The sequence below is a fragment of the Microchirus variegatus genome, assembly GCF_963457635.1.
Source record: "Microchirus variegatus genome assembly, chromosome: 7".
NCBI classification, from domain to species: domain Eukaryota; kingdom Metazoa; phylum Chordata; class Actinopteri; order Pleuronectiformes; family Soleidae; genus Microchirus; species Microchirus variegatus.
This window is the reverse complement of record NC_139808.1, coordinates 25,783,857-25,805,570: the sequence shown is the minus strand read 5'-3', so window position 1 is coordinate 25,805,570 and position 21,714 is coordinate 25,783,857. Positions and strand designations below refer to the sequence as shown.

Genomic DNA, 21,714 nt, shown 5'->3' with positions numbered 1-21,714 from the left:
TATATATATATACATATATATATATACGCTGAAATCGACTTTAGCCGTGTTAGCGAGAACGCTAACTAGCGTGTGAAGTCGCTGGTGAGTTTCAGTTAAGTTGTTAAATAAAGTAAATCCTGCGATAAAAACAAAGATAAACAAAAAACCAGAGAGGGAAAACAGTGTGCAAGAGTCAGGTGATCTCTACTTTTATTTAAATTAAATCATATAGGACTTTTTAAAGCATTTTATTATTTACCAAAAAAAAAAAGAAAGAAAAACAGAAAAACACTAACCTTTTTATTTTCTGAATTAGATTTTCGTCTCATTTATCACTATATATATATTCAGAGGGAGCGAGGGCAGAGAAAAGGAAGTCGAAGCAGAATCTAACAATCGTTTGTAAACAGAAGTCAAGGCACAAACATACGGCAACAGACGTGATAATGATACGTTAAAAAAGTCCCAGAATGTTAGCAACACACATACTTTACCGACATCTGTTAGAATCGCATTTATCTGCACGTCAAGCTGCTTTTTTTTATTCTTTTTTTTTTAACTTTTTATACTTTTTTTTAATTCTTTTTACTGGAATGTTTTGGATTATTTTGTGTGCAGAGAATACAGAGCTAATATTGTGTGATGATGCCGAGTCATGCAGAACAAACACAACGACAAACTCATGTAAACATTAGAAAATAAATTTTTTAAAAAAGCACTTTTTTTTTTCTTTCCTTTTGTTTTTGTTTAAATCGATCACATTTTCCTGCTCATGCCTCAATCTCTTTAAAAAACAAGTCTGACGTTTGATTAAAGATTTTAATCATTTGCACATCGGAATCTCTAAAAGTAAAATGAATTTATTTTATATATATATATATAGATATATATAGATATATATATATCTATATATATAACCCTTTGCCTCATTTAGTAAAATAAAGGAAAATAAAGAACAAAAATACAAAATAAAGTTTGATTTTGTTGTTTTTTCAGAGCCCAAAAAGAGTTAAGGATACGAGCGACTGTTCAGTCTCTTTGTTGTTGTTGTTGTTGTTTTTTTGTGTTTGTTTTTCTTATAAAAAGCAGATCAAAGCGTACGTGGGCCAGTGCAGTCATTCATTCATGATGGTGTGTGTGTGTGTTCATCCCTCGTCTTTATGGTCGTCACAACGGTTCAAGTAGTAATCTGAGGAAAGAAAAACACACACACACACACACACACACACACACACACACACACACACACACACACACACACACACACACACACACACACACACACACACACACACACACACACACACACACACACACACACACACACACACACACACGTGAGTTATTAAGAGTGAATTTGGTAACACTTTATAACAAGTACACGCTATTAGCATTAGCTAATCGCTAATAAATATTGGAATTCACTATTTATAACGCATGAATACTCATTAGCATGTAGTTCCACCTCCAACGACCACGCTCCAGTCGTATCCATGCGTTCTAAACGATGAATTCAATATTTATTCACGCTATTAGCTAATGCTATTAGCTAACTAACGCGTACGTCTCCGCGTGAACGCACCTCGACTCTTTCATCAGATGTTTATTTGTGTCGTTGTTGTTGTTGTTAGAAGAGGCCGCAGTCCTTCAGGTTGTTCTTGATGATGACGTCGGTGACGGCGTCGAACACAAACTGCACGTTCTTGGTGTCGGTGGCGCAGGTGAAGTGGGTGTAGATCTCCTTGGTGTCCTTCTTCTTGTTCAGGTCCTCGAACTTGGTCTGGATGTAGGCCTGAGCCTCCTCGTACTTGTTTGGGCCTGAGGGGGGAAAAAGGAAGATGACGCTCAATAAATCAATCAATATAAATAAATATAATATGAGTATTTGTGCTCTGTAAAGACGAGGTGAACAACAGAAGTAATTTTCTCTACTTTATCATACTTTACAATACACAACTCCTTATATGGCTGAAACAATTCCTCGATGACTAAATTAATTGTCAACTATTTTGATTATCGATGAATCAGTTTAGTGTGATTATTTTCTGGTGTCTTTGCGCCAAATAACAACAAAACGGACAGAACGAGACATTTGAGAACATCGTCCTTTTCCAGATTTGACATTTAATGGACCGATAGATAACTGGATGATGAAAATAATCAGCCCTAGGTGTGTTTATATACTAAGATTTTTTTCTCATCATGTTGCTTAAACTGTGCTAAAAAAAGGATATAAGTCACTCTATATTACACATTCTTATAAGCTCTGTATAAACTGTATTTGATGGCGTTGGTTAAACACTGAAGTTAAACTCAGGGACTTGAACGCAACTTAACCAAATACTTTGGTTTGTTTTAGGATTTTGTTTTTGCAGAAAGAACAAAGTGAAACTCGAGCTTAAACAAATAGAAAAACAGTGACGAGTATCGTGAGAACCGGTATAAACACTGCGATCAATATTTGTGTTAGATTGATTATGACTTCACTTTATAATGAGGATGAAGCTGCTGTTATTCATAGAGCTGCGACTAATGACTATTCTCATAATGAAGTTATGGTTTGGTCCATTAAATGTCATAAAAATCTTAAAACGTGTTGATCAGCGTTTCCCAAACCTGGAAACGATTGATCCAGGTTCTCAAATGTTTGAAAACAGGAAGAAACCAGGAAATATTCACATTTATACTTACAAATAAAAACACTGTATAAACATGAGTTTCTAGCCTCCAAGCTCCAGATTACTATTGACTATATTGACTTTTATAAGAACTTAATGTCTGAATAATCCCAGAGTCAGTTGTTGTTGACGTAATGGAGGGTGTAGATGAACGTGTTTTTGAGTTTAAGTTAAGGGCAAACATAAAAGAAGAATTATATTCTTTTAACCGCTCCTTTACCAATCATCAATCAAGTGTTGTCTCAAAAGCAATTATGGAAAGAAAGAAAGAAAAAACGAAAGAACGTAAGAACGAATGAACGATTGAAAGAATGAACGAACGAACAAAAGAACGAACAAACGCAAGAAAGAATGAAAGAAAGCAAGAACGATCGAAAGAATGAACAAACGAACAAAAGAATGAACGAAATAATGAATTAAAGAACAAACGAACGGACGAACAAAAGAAAGAACGAACGAAAGAACGAACGGACGAACAAAAGAAAGAACGAACGAAAAAACGAAAGAATGAACAAACGAATGAAACAACGAACAAAAAAAGAAAGAATGAAAGAACGAACAAACGGATGAACAAAAGAAAGAATGAAAGAACGAACAAGCGGAAGAAAGAACGAACGAACGAACGACGAAAGAAAGAACAATTTTACGTTGATATACGTTTAAGTTCAATCAATAATTTTAATGAAATCTAAAAGGAATGAAATAACGTCACATTATCCTCGTGAAACAAAGTAGTAGATAATCCCAGAGAACGTCAGTGGTTGAGTCTAATCGAGGGAACGTGACTCAGCTGATGTGACTGAGTTTATGACAGCAGATTTATGATCCTTCAGACCACAGCAGAGTCCACTGGTTCAGTCGTTAATGTGTTAATGAGTGAACGAGTGAAGGAGTGCACTCGTCCACATGGCTCTTACATGACTCTGAAGTGAGTGTATCGACCATTTTGATGAGAATAAAAGTGCTTATTAAACAAAGACGTAATAATAATAATAATAATAATAGTAAGCGATGGTGGTTGTACCAGTGTACTCAGGGAAGCAGATGGTCAGAGGGCTGTGGACGATCTTCTCCTCAAACAGATCCTTCTTGTTCAGGAAGAGGATGATGGACGTCTCCGTGAACCACTTGTTGTTGCAGATGGAGTCAAACAGCTTCATGCTCTCGTGCATACGGTTCTGTAGTGGGGCGAGATTAATGAAGAGATTATTAAAGGAACAACAACAACAACAACAACAACAACAACCTCCCCTCCCTGTGTTGTGACTAGGGCTGCAGCTATCGCTAACGCTGCCGGAACACGCTAACGTAAACATTGATGTTAGCTGACTTAATGTAGCGTATTCGACTGATTATTTTTTTATTTTTTTAATAAATATTTTTATTTTATTTTTTCAATCGGAATACTTGATTAATCGAAGAATAATCAGTTTAAATTCAGGATTTGATAGCTGCAGCCCTAGTAAGCTACATTAAATCAGCTAACATCAATGTTTTTTTTTTGCGGGGTAAAATTGGCGGTCCATTTCAATAAGTCGGAATTGGGAGTAGAGCGCGTATAATTTATAAAAAAAAACAAAAAACAACCCGGATTATTTAATTAATCGAGGAACAATCGGTAGAATACTTGATTACAAAAATATTCGATAGCTGCAGCCCTAGTAAGCTACATTAAATCAGCTAACACCAATGTTTACGTTAGCGAGTGCCAGAAGCGTTAGCAACTGGATGCTTCTTTTTTCGGCGTGGATTGTAGGGTAAAATTGGCGTTCCATTTCAATAAGTCGGAATTGGGAGTAGAGCTTGTATAATTTATTTAAATAAATAAAAAAAATCGGATTATTTGATTAAATGAGGAACAATCGGTAGAATACTTGATTACAAAAATATTCGATAGCTGCAGCCCTAGTAGGCTACGATAAATCAGCTAACATCAATGTTTACGTTAGCGTGTGCCGGGAAGCGTTAGCATTAGCAACTGGATGCTTTGGGCTCAGATGCCGAATAATTGAGGACGTGCTGTTGTGGTTACATCAGTTGTAGCTCAACAGTGGTTCCACTGCACCTTGTTGGCTTCTTGTTTAAGTGTGAAATGGTCCCACATTTTTGGACATTTGCTGCCTTTTATGGGCCGTTTCACTCTTGTGCGTCTGCTGAAACGGTCCGTGTGGAACAATGATCCCTGCCGAGTGTGCACAGCTGGACTCACCATCTCCTCGTCCTCGGCCAGCACCAGGTCGTAGGCGCTCATGGCCACGCAGAAGATGATGGCCGTGACTCCTTCAAAGCAGTGGATCCACTTCTTCCTCTCCGAGCGCTGGCCGCCGACGTCAAACATCCTGCGTGGACGTAGAAAAACATGCAGTTTTTATGAGCGTGTGGAGGAGAATTCACACTTTTACAACAGGAAAGGAAAAAACGTGTGCTCTCTTTTCCTGTGAAGACACCTCTGCTGCTTCCTCTCTCTCCCTCTCACACAGGATTTGTCATTTTCCTGGCATTCCTTCCTTGGCATTTCCGTGCAGAGCAGTTGCTGTGGTAACGGAGCGCCCTCAGGACAGCAGGTTTCTCATATGACTTATTAATGAACGTGGAGGATATGGAAGATAACAGGTACTCTGAACCTAATATTGAGGATATTGTGAGTATCTGCGGCTTTAACGACACATACAGTACATTCTGAGTGTGCACAGCTCATTATAAAAGTGGAAATACTGCAGTCACACACCAGATTTGACAGTTTCCTCTGCTGTTTTAAAGTCTCCAGCACGTGTGTGTGAGGTGACTGTAAAAATAACAGCGAGGAACATAAATATAAACAGTTACAAAACCATTAAATACAAGTGGAACATTAACTTTGAGTGTCAACACATGAACGATGATTCATCCTCAGTTTAAATCTTTTTTTTTGTCATTACATTCAACGTAAATGTTGTTGTCGTTGTTGTGATCGAGCTGTCAACAATGATGTAGGAATACACAAATAGAACGATTTGAAGGGTTGTACAAATATTTGTCATTTAAAAGAGAAAAGAGAGAGACATAAAGGATAAAATATGTATTGGAAATTTGACATCTGGATGTTGACATTTTGAGATGTTTCTGTCTTGAAAATTAACATAAAAGTTATGGGTTTGTCTTGTTTGTTTTGTTGTTGTTGACGTAATGGAGGGCGTAGATGAGGGTGTAGTGATAGACAATCTAAGATTATTTGAGTTTAAGTTAAGGGCAAACATAAAATAAGAATTATATTCTTCTCACTCACTGCTCCTTCACCAATCATGAAGAGTGTTGTCTCAAAAGCAATTTGAAAGAACAAAAGACCAAACAAACAAAAGAAAGAAAGAACGAACAAAAGAAGAACAAATTAAAGTAAGAACGAACGAAAGAACGAACAAAAGAATGAAAGAAAGAACGAATGACAGAACGAAAGAAAGAACAAAAGAAAGGACGAAAGAAAGAAAGAACGAAAGAACAAACAAAATAATGAACGAAGGAACAAACGAAAGAAAGAATGGACGAAGGAACAAAAGAAAGAACCAAAGAATGAACAAACGAACAAAAGAAAGAACGAACAAATGAAAGAACAAACAAACGGACGAACGTAGGAACGAACAAATGAACGAACGAAAGAAAGAAGAAACGAACAAAAGAAAGAACAAACGAAAGAACGAACAAACGAAAGAAAGAACAAAAGAACGAACGAAAGAAAGAACAAACGAACAAAAGAAAGAACAAACAAATGAACGAAGGAAAGAAAGAACAATTTTAAGTTGAAACACGTTTCAGTAAATTCAATTCAGTTCAATAAATAACCTGAATGAAACCTAAAAGGAATGAAATAACGTCACATTACTGTCGTGAAAGAAAGTGGAAGTAGACGACGATATATTTCCAAAACTAAGTTATGAAAAACAACATCACTTCTTCTTCTTCTTCTTAAGGCAGCGGAGTTCAACTTAATTACAGAGGGGACAGAAATTAAAAACTGGGTCTAAGTGCTGGACCAGATGAGGTCAAATGATTTTCCCATTGTCCATCTGTCCTGGCTGATTCACTCTGCTGTATTTCAGTAGAACATTAATTAAAGTAAAACAATCATTTACTACAAGGCTAAAAGAGAGGGAGCCAAAAAACAGACCTCCTCTGGATCCAGCTCCGTGTTTTCAAAGTCCACATTTAATTTGTTGATGTATTTTACTGGCGAGGTAACTTGAGTTTGACACCTGTGTCTTAAGGTGGAAGTGGACCCTCTCTGTTAAGGTGGAAGTGGACCCTCTGTAGCTGAAGTGGGATTAAGAGCATCATCATGATGAAAAGTTCTTACTTGAAGTGCAGGCCCTTGAAGGTGAAATGTGTCTCCACGATGCCAGTGGTCTTGACTCGAGTCCGCAGCACGTCCTGCTGTGTGGGGATGTAATCTGGCTTAGCTATCCTCTCCAGGTCGTTCAGGTAGCTGGTGAGAGGACACACACACACACACACACATGACCACATGACATACATGTGAAGTCAGGACTCAAAATAAAGACCTTAAAGATGTCATCGTTGGACAAAGTGTGAGGACACGACATTTTTAATCCTGAGGTTAAAAGTCTCATCTGTTGTTTCAAACAGACCTAAAACGACCTCTGAATCGCTGTCACTTCACAGCACGATCATATAACACGGGGAAGTCAGTGTATTAGAAAACACAAGAGCTCATTTTTTAAACATGAAGGAGTCATAAATATGTCATTCTTCTTAATTAAATTCATTAGTCAGTGTCGAGTCTGTGTAAAACCGAGAAAACGACTTGTTAATATTTTCTTCAGCGAGCTGAAACTGAAATGTTAGGAGCATGAAGACGGACGCGCTCCGGTCGCTGTAGTGTGTAATAATGTTAGCGATGCTTGTTGACGTCTATGAAATTGTGTGATTTAATGTTGACATTAGCTTAAATCACGCACTATGGCTGAGGGACTGCATGTTAAACCTGGCTTTTCTCTCATATTATTGCAATAAGTTCATATTTGGTTGTTTTTAACTTCATTTATGGACATTTTGATCCTTAACACAGAGCACTTTTTTTACATTACTATATTTAAACATACATTATATACAGAGGTGATAAGAATGTGCAATATAGAGTGTCATAATCTTTATTTTGAATAAAGATTATGACACTATATATCATCTATCTATCTATCTATATATCTATCTATCTTACTAAGCAGTGTGCTAGTTAGCTTGCAAGCTACCAAGGTAATACATATATATGTGTGTGTGGGTGTGTGTATCATTTATGGACATTTAACGCAGAGCATTTTGGCTGCTTTTTCCATTACTATGTAAAACATACATTATATACAGAGGTGATAAGAATGTGCGATATAAAGTGTCTTATATCTTTACTTTTTCAAATAATAAATATAGTAAAAATAAATAAAGTCATTTTCACCAGCTATATAAAAACACCTGAGCAAAAAGTACTCAAAAGTGTTTAAAATCAGATTGAATTTGTGAAATTTGCTCGTTTTTATGAACAAAAACAAAAGAAAAACACTCTATTCCACTCAGCTGTGTAACAAAGTGTTCGGTGATAAATGTAATTCCATTTAAGCCAGCGACCGAGTGCCGATATCAAAGCCTTCAACCATCACTACATCACACCACGTGTCTGCCAGTTTAATCATAATCCTGTTCCCCACAGAGAGAGAGATTTAGGCTGTGTTTGTAGTCCACACATCAGATAATATTGGATCTTTTAAGCCTTGGAAATACATTGAATTAGGCCATCTAACGCTTACAAGGAAAAGTGGCAAAAAACAACTTTCCCACAGACGTTAAGAAATATTAGACATCTTAATATTTTTATGAAAAGCACTGCTGTTCCAGAGTGAACAGAGAGAAGTGATCTCTGCTAACGTTTGGTTTTATCTTTCCTTTCCCTGGCTCCCAGCTTGTGCTCAGACATGGATTATGGTCGAGTGCCAGACTCATTTATTCTCGTGTTAAAGCGACCGACTCACTCAGCAGCGTTCCACAATAATAAAATTACTACGTCGTCCAGTTCTCCCCGGCTGCTAAATACGAGGCTTGTTTTTAGCAGCCGTGTTCTCCAGGTGCAGTGAAGCAGCGATTTTATGAGGTTATGATTTACCCTGGCCAAACGCAGACAGAACAACGCTAACATTTCACCTTTGGCAGTTCAATACTGCCCTGACTGCAAAGTGCAATCATTTTAGAAAACACACACACACACACACACACACACACACACACACACACACACACACACACACACACACACACACACACACACACACACCTGACAGTACCTGTGTAATCTATCTATCTATCTATCTATCTATCTATCTATCTATCTATCTATCTATCTATCTATCTATCGTTAGCTTGCGAGCTACCAAAGTAGAATCTATCTACCTTGCTAGTCAGCGTGCTACCTAGCTTGCGAGCTACCAAGGTAGAATCTATCTATCTATCTATCTATCTATCTATCTATCTATCTATCTATCTATCTATCTATCTATCTATCTATCTATCTATCTATCTAGTTAGCTTGCAAGCTACCAAAGTAGAATCGATCTACCTTGCTATTCAACGTGCTAGTTAGCTTGCTAGCTACCAAGGTAGAATCTATCTATCTATCTATCTATCTATCTATCTATCTATCTATCTATCTATCTATCTATCTATCTATCTATCTATCTATCTAGTTAGCTTGCAAGCTACCAAAGTAGAATCTATCTATCTTGCTAGTCAGTGTGCTAGTTAGCGTGGCAGCTACCAAGGTAGAATTTATCCATCTTACTAAGCAGTGTGCTAGTTAGCTTGTGAGCTACCAAGGTAATACATATATAGGTGTGTGTGTGTGTGTGTGTGTGTGTAGCATAGTCTGGAGGTGTATTTCCTGCTGCTGTTTTGTGGCCAACGAGGCAGAGACTTTCTGTTCTTTCCTGGATTTCCAGCAGCATCAGCAGCAGCAGCAGCCGTGCAGCGTCCTCGAGGGTCACAGCGATAACCAGCTCTCTCACCTCTCACCAGCAGCCGCCTCACAATCACCTTCATACACTGGCTGTTATTACATGGGTGCAGAAGAACAATACAGACAACTAATGGAGCACTCGGGGATGAGGGGGGGAATCCGAGGTAATTAAGACCAGCGGCTGATGTGGGCTGCGCTGCTGCAGATTAGCAAGCACACAACAGGTCTTAAAAACTGAAAGCTGCTGGTGAAACAAAAACAGTAATGTCCTTCTTATTATGTTATAATATTATGATGGAATAAAACCAGAATCCAGGGCAGAAGTAGAGTAAAGGATTCTCTGACCACTAAAGGTCAAACTGAGGTTTAAGGGATGACATTCCCCTCGAAATGAAACATGAAAGGACTCTAAAGGGGAAACTAAACTGTCACTCCCTGATACAATTACTCATTTCTAGGAAAAAGCAATTGATCCAATTTTAAGATTAGACATGCAATGAATTCATTAAAGCCCTGATAGCAGAAGAAACCGAGGCTGTGCTTCGTATGCAAGCGTACACGACTGTTTGTGTGGCATTAGCGGAGGAGTTTATGTGAGTGCTGTAATAAATCCCTTATTTTTAAAGTGTTGACATCTGCTATCACACATCACACGATCCTCTCGGCACCACTCGCTGTGTAAAACACACAGCTCAGCAGAGTCGGTCCCAAAAGATGAGGCTGAAATGACTTTTTCTACTGATGCTTAAAAATGCAGTCAACGGGTTTTTTGACTTTTGGGGGTTTTTTTATGTTCAAACTGAGCACAAATATTCACACCTTCATCTAAAACTGGCCTACACGATAAATGCTAACGATCACAACGATTCTTGTGCATTTAATTTCATGAGCTGCATCGCAAAAAAACTATACTACCAAAATAGAATATATCTATCTTCTAGTCTATCTAGTCAGCGTGCTATTTAGTCTCCTTAGCACAAATCACACAACCACCCGAGCTAAGCTTGTGCCAAAAAAAAAACAGTTTGCCGCTTGCGATCGCACGCTAAATACGCCAAACTTCTCTGTTAAATTCGGAGAAATTAATAGTGCTGGGCACACGCTAACGGCATCAACGTTAACGCATGACTCGTTTCCATGACGACCAGAAAAAGACGTGCGTGACGTCATGTTTACATGCCGCGGCATCAGAGTCCAAGGCCAGTTAGCTCCGTTAGCGCACCTACAGTCGAACTGGAGCAGTCTGTTTTTTTTTTAAACGGAAAGAGCAGCGCTACAAATAGCCAGCGTACCTGTGTACTGCGTATGTGTGCCTCTGTTTTTAAAGTTTAGCGTTACTTTAGAGACTCCTTTTAGCAATCGGGAGTCACGCAAACATGACGTCACACGCGCCTTTTTCCGGTCAGTCGCCATGGAAACGTGCCATGCGCTAACGACTACGTTAGATATACTATTGGCTCAGCTAGTTTGGAACATAGCCAGAGCAGGTTCTAAAAAAAAAAGTAGCAGGTACCGTCACTAAAAGAAAAGGAAAAATAACCGAGCTAGTGGAAATACGCCATGTCACTTAAAGGTGCCATATGTAAGAATGTGGCCAAAAACGGTTACTACATTCAAATTCAAAATACCTGAGGTCTTTTAGGTTTCGTTTTCTGACGTAACTGGCAACCCCTGGTTGCAGCTGAGACTCTACTGACTGCCATGATTGGTAGACGGCGGTAGGTGGCGCCACATGCCAAAAACATGATTTCAAAACATAAACATGATTTGCAGTCTGCAAAATATATTTTTTAATGCAAATATTTTGGCTGTACTGTTGTTGTTGGTGAGTTCAGTATGTTATATGAACATTATTCATAGAAAAAATTTATAGAAAAATCATGATTCCCCTACTTCACACCACAATCTAAAATGTTATTCCGTGAGATTAGAGCACTCACTAGGCTGCAGAATCGTTGAGCTGGTACTCTCTGGCCCGTGTGAAGCAGCTCTGGACTCCGCTGTCGGCCCACAGTCGCTGGATGACGTTGGCCAGGTCCTCTGGCAGGATGCCCTGCTCCTCTGCTCCTGCTGACAGGGCAAACAGTTGGCGGGCATCATCCTGAGAAGTCGCAAAAAAAAACCACACACGGTTAATTAATTATTTACTGTATTGACTCAAAAAGATATAAACAAAACAACAACATATGATAAACAGTAGGTTAAGGGCACATTAATCAATAGTTCATGGACTTAAGTGGACTGCAGATTGGATGCAAATGCTCTGGTCTTATCTGAGGCTTTTTTTGGGAACGTAACAGTGGGAAAAGCAGAAATTAATTAGGCTGATAAGATTCTGCGTTAACCCACCAACATACAATAAATCACATACATAACTGCCTGTCAGAGCGCTCCCTTGCCAAAACACTGTGGCGTAATCCAGTGTGTATTCAGTACAGTGTGTGCTTGTCATAAAAAAACAAACAAACAACAGCATTTCTTCGTCCTGCAGATAAGAGCTATGACAACCAGGAAACTGTTTGTCCCACAGTAGAAAGAAAAACATCAGTTTTTACTTTAACGTTTATGCAATTTAACATTCATGCAGCCCGGTGGACTTTATACGAGTCTGATTTGACATATATTATGTAGTTATATAATGTATGCAGTCCAATTAGAGACCGAACATGAGAGAAGTGAAGGAACACATGAGTGAACTAGAAAACCAGAAATAATGCATTTGGCATTGGCTTAAGTGGACCACGGACGGTTGAATCACACACATTATTGAACTGATAGAAGCTTCATCATGTGAATTTTTATCAGTAGCTATCTACTCTTTATACTAACGAAAGGGTAATTTAAATAGTGTGAGGTCAATATGGCTCCTCAAACTGCATTTTAAGTATCTGCAGTAGGGAAATAGCATCATCATAGTGGTAATAAGAGTAATTTAAAAGAAAGACAGGCATACTTAGCATGGTTGAGAAGGTTCTATCTATCTATCTATCTTGCTAGTTAGCGTACTAGTTAGTTTGTGATCTATCTATCTATCTATCTATCTATCTATCTATCTATCTATCTATCTATCTATCTATCTATCTATCTATCTATCTATCTATCTATCTATCTATCTATCTATCTATCTATCTAGTTAGTGTGCCTGTTAGATTCTGGCTTGGTAGCTCGCAAGCTATCCATCTATCTTGCTAGTTAGCGCACTAGTTAGTTTGCGATCTACCAAGGTAAAATCTATCTATCTATCTATCTATCTATCGATCTATCTATCTATCTATCTATCTATCTATCTATCTATCTATCTATCTATCTATCTATCTATCTATCTATCTATCTATCTATCTAGTCAGCGTGCTTGTTAGCTTGCAAGCTACCAAGGTAGAATCTATCAATCTTGCTAGTTAGCGTGCTTGTTAGATTCTAGCTTGGTAGCTCGCAAGCTATCTATCTATCTTGCTAGTTAGCGTACTATTTAGCTTGCGAGCTACCAAGGTAGCATCTATCTTTCTTGCTAGTTGGCATGCTTGTTAGATTCTAGCTTGGTAGCTCGCAAGCTATCTATCTATCTTGCTAGTTAGCGTACTAGTTAGCTATCTATCTATCAGCCTCAAAATGTGTGTCTGCTTATTTTAACCATAAATGGTTAAATTGCTTTCAATATATGGCAGTTATTTTCAATTTACTGCCTGTTAAAATAGTGTATTATCAAAAAAAGTTGTAGTGTAGTACCATTGTACCAGATTTTGTGTGTTGAATTTGAACAGTATAAATCACATTTAAGCAACTCTCTCCTTCGCCAGCTTCCTGCAACAGTGTGAGTGAAATAACCGTAATAACCACATGTTAGCTTTGATGTGCAACGTCTCAGCTTTCAGAAACTGATGGAATATTTTTCCCATAGCATAAACGGTCACGTAATTACCGCAATGCTAATTGCACTTGCGCGCATACGTATCGTCTGAAATACGCTCGTGTTACAGGGATATATTTGAATCTAACATGATTTTAACTGCAGGTGTTCTTCTGTATAGATGCAGTTCAGTGAGACGTACCGCTCTGGCCGACTCCTCATAGTCGATCTTGAGGTTGGTCATGGCTTTGATGATGGCCATAATGGACTGGATTGTGTTGCTGTAGACCACGGCTCTGTACTGCTTACACTCGTCTTCTGAGTAACCGTCCTCATGAATAATCCTGAGAGCAGAGCACACAGAGAGAGAAGTGTTAAACAATCATTACAAAAACATTTTTTGTATTAATAGTTAATCAGATTCATACACAAACTCTGCGATCACAGATGAGGACACTGTTGGTGTCACTGAGGTAGTGGGCACATAATAAAACAAATATTTACTTGCTTCTCCATTTGTGGAGAGTTAAATGAAGAAAAAAAGAGAAATGTGGTTGAACAAAACCATGGGGCTGGAAGAGAAACTGAATGACCTCCAGTGATCTGTCGCCGCCGCAGTGGTTATTGGTTGTGTGATGTGCTGAATGGGAGCTCATTAAAATGCAAGTGGGTCCACAGTGAGTGAAACACTGTGAGTGAAACACTGTGAGGCCCAGCCAGGAAGACTGAGAGCCCACACAGTTACCCACACAAATAAGACTTTCAATCATTTAATTAAAATCTAAACCTTACATTCGGGTGGCATATGTGGAAAAAGGTAAAACTGGACCCAATAAGTGTCGCTGAGCTCTTTAAATCTTATAACATTGGAGACTTTATTGCTTTATTGACCACCAGCTGCATCAAAATACAGTTTAAACTGTGTGTATAACAAAACATTTGGATAAGTTAATGACGGAAACTGTGTGATTTAAAGTCACATAATTATGAGATTAAAACTGGAGCAGCTGCATTCAGACTATTTTCAATGATATGAACTGTGTTGGTAAAAATACAACTAATATATTTCTCTTGGTGTGACATTAAAATTTAGTATTAGGGCCACATTGAAAAAAAATTGAAAGAAAGAAAAGAGAACGACATGAATTCTGAGATTAAAGCCAGAATTCTGTGGGGAAAAAAAGGTCATAATTCAGATTTTTTTTCCCACTGCAGGTTTTTTCCAATGCTGTCTGACTTTAATCTCAGAAATCAGACTTTTTTTCCAATACTGTCTGATTTTAATCTCAGAATTCAGACTTTAATCTCAGAATTCAGTCTTTTTTCCAATGCTGTATCACTTTAATCTCGGAATTCAGATCTTTTTCCAGTACTGTCTGATTTTAATCTCAGAATTCAGACTTTAATCTCAGAATTCAGACTTTAATCTCAGAATTCTAACATTAATCTCAGAATTCAGGCTTTTTTCAATGCTGTATCACTTTAATCTCAGAATTCAGACTTTAATCTCAGAATTCAGATCTTTTTCCAGTACTGTCTGATTTTAATCTCAGAATTCAGACTTTAATCTCAGAATTTAATCTTAGATTTCAGACTTTAATTTCAGAATTTTTTCCAATGCTGTCTCACTTTAATCTCAGAATTCAGATATTAATCTCAGAATTCAGATTTTTCTCAGAATTCAGATTTTTTTCCAATGCTGTCTCACCTTAATCTCAGAATTCAGACTTTAATCTTAGAATTCAGATCTTTTTCCAGTACTGTCTGATTTTAATCTCAGAATTCAGACATTAATCTCAGAATTTAATCTTAGATTTCAGACTTCAATTTCAGAATTCAGACTTTTTTCCAATGCTGTCTCACTTTAATCTCAGAATTCAGATTTTAATCTCAGAATTCTGATTTAAATCCCCAAATTCAGACTTTGATTTCAATATTCCAACACTTCCCTCAGAATTCTGACTTTAATCTCAGAATTCATGCTGTTTTATTCATTTTTTCTTTCTGAGAAATCCTTATACCAACTAAACTAAAAACAGTTACATTACACAGACTGAGCTCCTTCCTTCTTAATAAATATTTCATTAAAGCTGCATTAAAAATAAATATACACCTCAACATCAACCAGTTGATGCAAGTTGAACCTAAAACTGGATTAAACTCTAAAACCATCACTAATGCTGTCATATCCTGTAACCATCACATTTCTTGCAAACACAAGTTGTTTTCTTTTCTTTTTTTTTCTGTCGGATCAAACTCGTCTACTGTTTATAGACCATTGAAACTAGATTAGTTTCCTGTAAAACTGCTTTTCACACACACAATTATCCTTTTGTCACAAATATGAATAGGGAAATCGTTCACATTGTATCTCTGAAATCTATTATTGGACAATAATCTCACAAAAGAAGAATCTAACAGAGCTCATGCAGCTTTGGTTGAATAAAGTTTGTTAGCACATGGTTTACACATTATAAAACATTCTGTTTGTTATCTCCTTCACAGCAGTGTTTTGTGTCTCAGTGTGGGGCCTGTGCATTAGTGACATGGCAGGAAATCCTCGGGTGTCAATAACCGCTGTAATCTGTTTAAGTTACTCAACCCAGGACTCTGTTATTGTCTTTAGTGATGTGAGTTTAAATGCAGAGGAGGATTGAGAGGATTATTTTAAATATTGAAGGACAAAGAAAACAATGAAAAGTTTGAGCTCCCGTGTGTCGTGTCTTTCCAACACCGATCTGTGACTGTTGAAAATATCAGCTCATAGTAAGCTTTTCACGACACGTCAGGACCAGAATTAATGAAGCCATTATTTAACATAATAAAAGGTAAATATTGTTGAGAGCGCCGTACCTAAGGATATCTGTATTCTATGCACAGTGGCTGCCTGGACTCCTCCACCGATTTAATTCATAATTTAATTGTTTCTCACTTTCCAAAAGGTGGTAAGATATAGTGCATCGACTTTCTCATGGCCTGTTTTTTCGAGAGTCACCTGAAGTCAAACTCATCTATAGACGAGTCATTAATCATGATGCTGTGCCTGCTTTACTTATGTGTGAATTAACATGTATATATATATATATTGAAATATATTGAAAAATATATGAAAACTGAAGCGTGAAAGAACCGTTTTCCTTTTTCCGGTGCTGATTGACTGGATAAATCGATGATGTGATGCTGAGATAAGTCCGCCCACGTACTTCCTGTTTAATCTCAGCTGGCATTTTCAGCGAAAGAGCAATAAAAACAAAGAGAGAGAGCGCTCCATTCAGTTCACAAAAAAAAATACAAATTATGATATATATATATATATATATATATATATATATATATATATATATATATATATATATATATACGTATATATATACATATATATATATATATACGTATATATATATATATATATATATATATATATATATATATATATATATATATACATATATATACATATATATATATATATACGTATATATATATATATATATATATATATATATATATATATATATATATACATATATATATATATGTATATATACCTTGTTTTTCCAACACAATCTAGTTATCGGTTTGAGGCTTTTTTCATTATCAAAACAGGATTTCTGTAAGTTTTAGCTTCTTAAATGTCAATATTTTCTGGTTTCTTTGCTCCATATAAACAAAGAAATGATAAAAAGTGAATAATTTACAGCTATATTTCCTACATTAAATATTCTCAAATGACTGTAGAACAGGGGCCTCAAACTCAAAATGACGTGGGGGTACAGTGAACTTCTAGTCTGGTCAGGAGGGGCCAGGTCAAGTGGGAAAAAAAGTCCAACAAGTCGGGAAAAATTAACAGTTTAGTGATAAGAAATTGGAATTATATCTCGATAATCCATTATGTTGCTATTACAAATATTTAGGATGACATCGCACACACACAAAAAAAACAAAAAACATTAAATCAAAATATACGTCTAGACAATTGTAATTAAAACACTAGACAGGCGTTTATATAATTAAATGTTGAATTTAATTATTTAAAATAAGTGTAGGGCCGCATGACATCGACTGGCGGGCTGTATGTGGCCCCCGGGCCGCGAGTTTGAGACCCATGCTGTAGAAGCATAAGCAGTGCTGCTTTAAATAAACACCGACTCTTTCTTCTGCGTGTGCTTGTGTCGCTCAAACACATTATTCTTATCAGACGCACGTTGGGAGGAAAAAGCAAAACAATTAGCGGCCACTTACTTCATCTGCTTCACAATGGTGCTCTTCCCTGACTCTCCAGCACCTGCAGAGAGAACAAAAACAGGCAGAGGGTTAAAAATACGCTGCCGCTAGACCAGGAAAATGTCAACAAAGACAGCGAGGGAGCAGGCAGGCGTCTCGGGCTGCTGCTGCTGCTGCTGCCTCACATCTGGAGCTTTCTTTTAAAAGAAAAATTACCTCATCTGTCTTTGCGTCTCACACACAGAACACAGCATACAGTGAATCCTGCTTATTTATTTAGTTAATTAATTAACTAAATAAATACATAAATAATTAATTAAGTAGTAAAAAAATAAATAAAAATAAAAATATTTAATCAACCAATCAATAAATAATTAATTAATTAATTAATTAATAAATAAATAAATAACACATTAAATAAATAAATACATACATAAATAAATACATTCAATTATTAATTAATTAATTAATTAATTATTATTATTTTTATTAGTAGTAGTAGTAATAATAATGATAATAATAATAAAGAATCCTGCTTATTTAGCCGTCATCTGTCAGTTAAAACTAAAACGGTGACGTTATAATCAAACATCTGACCATAAAATCGGCGATGACTGACATTTTGACATTTTGGATGATGTAAAACAAAGAACAAACTCAAGCATGTGCTGAATAAACCTTTAGTAATAGACCTTTTTTCACAGCCCAGGTTTTCTGGATGTGTTCCAATACAGTCATTGATAAATAATTAGACACTATAATAAAAGTGCCGGGCAGGTTCGAGCCAAAATGTCAGAACGTCGTCATGGTATTTTTCTAAATTTGAACGGTTTGACGGAATAAAAGAGTGTTTCTTGTGTGTGTGTTCCTGGTTCTCTCAGAACCAAAGAATGTGCTTTCTGCTACGATGGTGGTGGAGTAAATCGATCATTGCTGCTATGGCGACCACGGATGCTTCTTCAAGCTAAGCCTGAAGCAAGACACACTGTCTAACAGTGTGATTTAACCCTACATTTCAAAATAAAAGCGTTTGTTTTGCTATGGAACGAGAGACCGTTAACAATATGAATGTATTTATGATGCAAAATGAATCTACTCATGAACAAAAACATAATACAGAAATACCTTGTTATAACTTCATATTCCAGCAACATCTTTAATGGAAGAGGCAGTAGTAAAAGAGGAGCTCGTCTGCCACAGGGAATCTGACACTACACAAACAGACACACACACACACACACACACTGGGTGAACAACACAACTCGCCCAGGGTGAAGTCTTTCTGGAATGACCCTCAAAATACACTGCGACACAGCGTGCTGCACGTACGTGCACACGCGCACGTACATGCACACGCGCACGTACATGCACACGCACACACACACACACACACACACACACACACACACACACACACACACACAGAGAAGCCCTCAGGTCTCCACATACAGCTGTCAGCCTCTTCTTACTCATCCACGGCTAATCAAGCCCAATGCCTTGAAATAAAGATGGTTTTTTAAAGAGAGAGGGGATTGTGACAGCCTGAGGGTGTCATCAGGTGCGGTGACATCATGTGTCAGAGACATTATGTTATTATTATTCTTATCAAATTTTACATCCACAGCATGTTCTGTTTGCAGATCATACCGTAATGAAGTGCTCATCCATCTGCTGGAGAAGGTCATAAAAGGACATTTTTCCTGGCTTATACGGACGTTATTTGACAAATACACTACCGTTCAAAAGTTTGGGGTCACCTTTACACATTTTTGTTGTGTTTTCCATTAAAAGTCACACTTTAAATCATTTCTAATCATCCAATAGCCTACTAACGCGATTAGCAAACACAATGTACCATTAGAACACTGGAAATGGGCCTCTATACACCTATGTACAACCCACAGACCAGCTCCAAAGACCTACAACATCATCTTGCTGCAGATGGTGTCACTGTGCATCGTTCAACTATTCAGCGCACTTTACACAAGGAGATGCTGTATGGAAGAGTAATGTGGAAAAAGCCTTTTCTCTGCACCCGCCACAAACAAAGTCGCTTGAGGTATAATTCTTGCACACTTTCTGTAAATCATATAAACTTTATTTCACTTTTCAAATATCACTGTGTTTGTCTCCTATATGATATATTTAACTGGAATTTCTTATTCAAACAACCAATAATTTATAAAGGAAAGTGAAGAAAATTTTACAGGGGTGCCCAAACCACTGTACATATTCCATTAAAAACCAGACGTTTGTAGCTAGAATAGTCGTTTACCACATTAGCAATGTATAGAGTGTATAAAAAGTGTAAAAATGTGCTTTTCCTTCAAAAATAAGGACATTTCTAAATGAAATTACAACTACAATGCACCACCTCGTCTTCTCCTGGGACAAACACTGAACTGTGTCCACGAGACAACCTCTGAGGTTTATTAAAGGACGTTAATAATGTCGCATTAATTATGAATTAGAGGAGAGCAATACATTCAGAGAGTCATGTCAGATTGGTCCCTGGAGCACGCACACACACACACACACACACACACACACACACACACACACACACACACACACACACACACACACACACACACACACACACACACACACACACACACACACACACACACACACACACACACACACACACACACACACACACACACACACACACACAGAGAAGAACTGGCAAACAGAGCAGACGAGAGAGAGAGAGCGATAGATAACGTTGTAAACAAGGCCTTTGGAGTTTGTCCAGTGGACCTGAGGCTGCTAACAGTTAGAAAATGAGCAGTGAAGTTTGAAACACGTCTCAGTCGGTGCTATACGTGTAACATCTACTGCCGTACGACGGTGTTTTCCCTCAGCTCTCCAGCACCAAAGTGTGGAATCTCATCTGTCTGTCGTTCATGTCATTTTTCAGCCTGGAAAACGGCGTCTTCCTCCTCCTCCTTTTGCACCGTATATGAAACAGAACAACGTCCTGCTGCTGCTGGAGTCATTGCAGCCCCCAGTAATGAATGTTTCAGCGACCGCAGTGTTCATACATACGTACATAACGCTCATGCACCGCACTATTTAGAGCTTTAATTTTTCATACTTGCCATCTGGCATTCAAGACAACAACTGTAAAACAACTGTACAACATGTCTTTAAATAAGAGGATTTTTAAAGAAACTCATGCAGGAATTGGAATATTGGAATAACAAAACACAGGAGTGTAAAAGTAAGGAAGTCAAGTGGAGTTCAACCATCAATATATTCACACCTCTGGGTTTTTTCTTCTTCTATAACACTCCAGTGTGAATGCTGTAAGAATAAAAAGGCCAAAGAAATGAGATCAAGCAAAGGTTACCTCTATAACCGGGGTCTCTGAGTGTATAGTTTGGGCAGTAGGAGGCGGTCAAGTGCAAAAAGACATCAAAATAACAATATTTCACATCATTTCACAATAAAAGTGTTGGTTTTGATATCGAACGATGGACAGTTTACAATATTAATGTATTTTTTGATGCAAAATAAATCTATAAATTAACGAGAAAAGCACCCAGAGAGCGCAGACCTCCGCCAAGGCAGCTTAGTGCCTACAAAATACATCCTGCCGGCGCACGCAGCATGTATGGATCATGCGGATCAAAATGTAATCACTGGTTCCCGGTCCCATTGCGAACATTTCCTGAAAATTTTATCCAAATCCGGCCGTGACTTTTCGATTTATGTTGCTAACAGACAGACAAACAAACAAACAAACAAAAACCTACAGAAATAACTCATTATAACTTCATATTAAGCAGCAGGCCTCATGGAATTGATGGGGGGGGGGTGGGGGTGCACATGTAAGTGCTGGCCTTGTGGAATCATCAATCGTCATAGACTCTGCGTTGTTTTCATGAGATTCTGAACTGATATGGAAGCAGAAGACAATAAAAAGCATTTTGGAAACCATTTGAAAAAGTCAAGGATTTAGAGTGTGTGGATTACGTGCCGAGCAGGAG

The 21,714-nt window shown here is 37.6% G+C and overlaps 1 protein-coding gene across 1 annotated transcript in view; it reads right to left on the bottom strand.

Annotated features, from left to right (window-relative positions):
* Nucleotides 1-283: 283 nt before the first annotated feature.
* LOC310929370 (guanine nucleotide-binding protein G(i) subunit alpha-2) overlaps nucleotides 284-21,714 on the bottom strand; it is a 60,709-nt gene continuing 39,278 nt past the window's right edge. The window contains exons 2-9 of the mRNA XM_083892101.1: nucleotides 17,738-17,780; nucleotides 13,698-13,839; nucleotides 11,589-11,749; nucleotides 6,988-7,116; nucleotides 4,870-4,999; nucleotides 3,685-3,838; nucleotides 1,565-1,800; nucleotides 284-1,171 (exon numbers count right to left, since the gene is read on the bottom strand). Of these exons, the coding sequence (XP_083748227.1) occupies nucleotides 1,610-1,800; nucleotides 3,685-3,838; nucleotides 4,870-4,999; nucleotides 6,988-7,116; nucleotides 11,589-11,749; nucleotides 13,698-13,839; nucleotides 17,738-17,780 (950 nt within the window). The 3' untranslated portion in view covers nucleotides 284-1,171; nucleotides 1,565-1,609. The remainder of the gene's footprint in view (nucleotides 1,172-1,564; nucleotides 1,801-3,684; nucleotides 3,839-4,869; nucleotides 5,000-6,987; nucleotides 7,117-11,588; nucleotides 11,750-13,697; nucleotides 13,840-17,737; nucleotides 17,781-21,714) is intronic.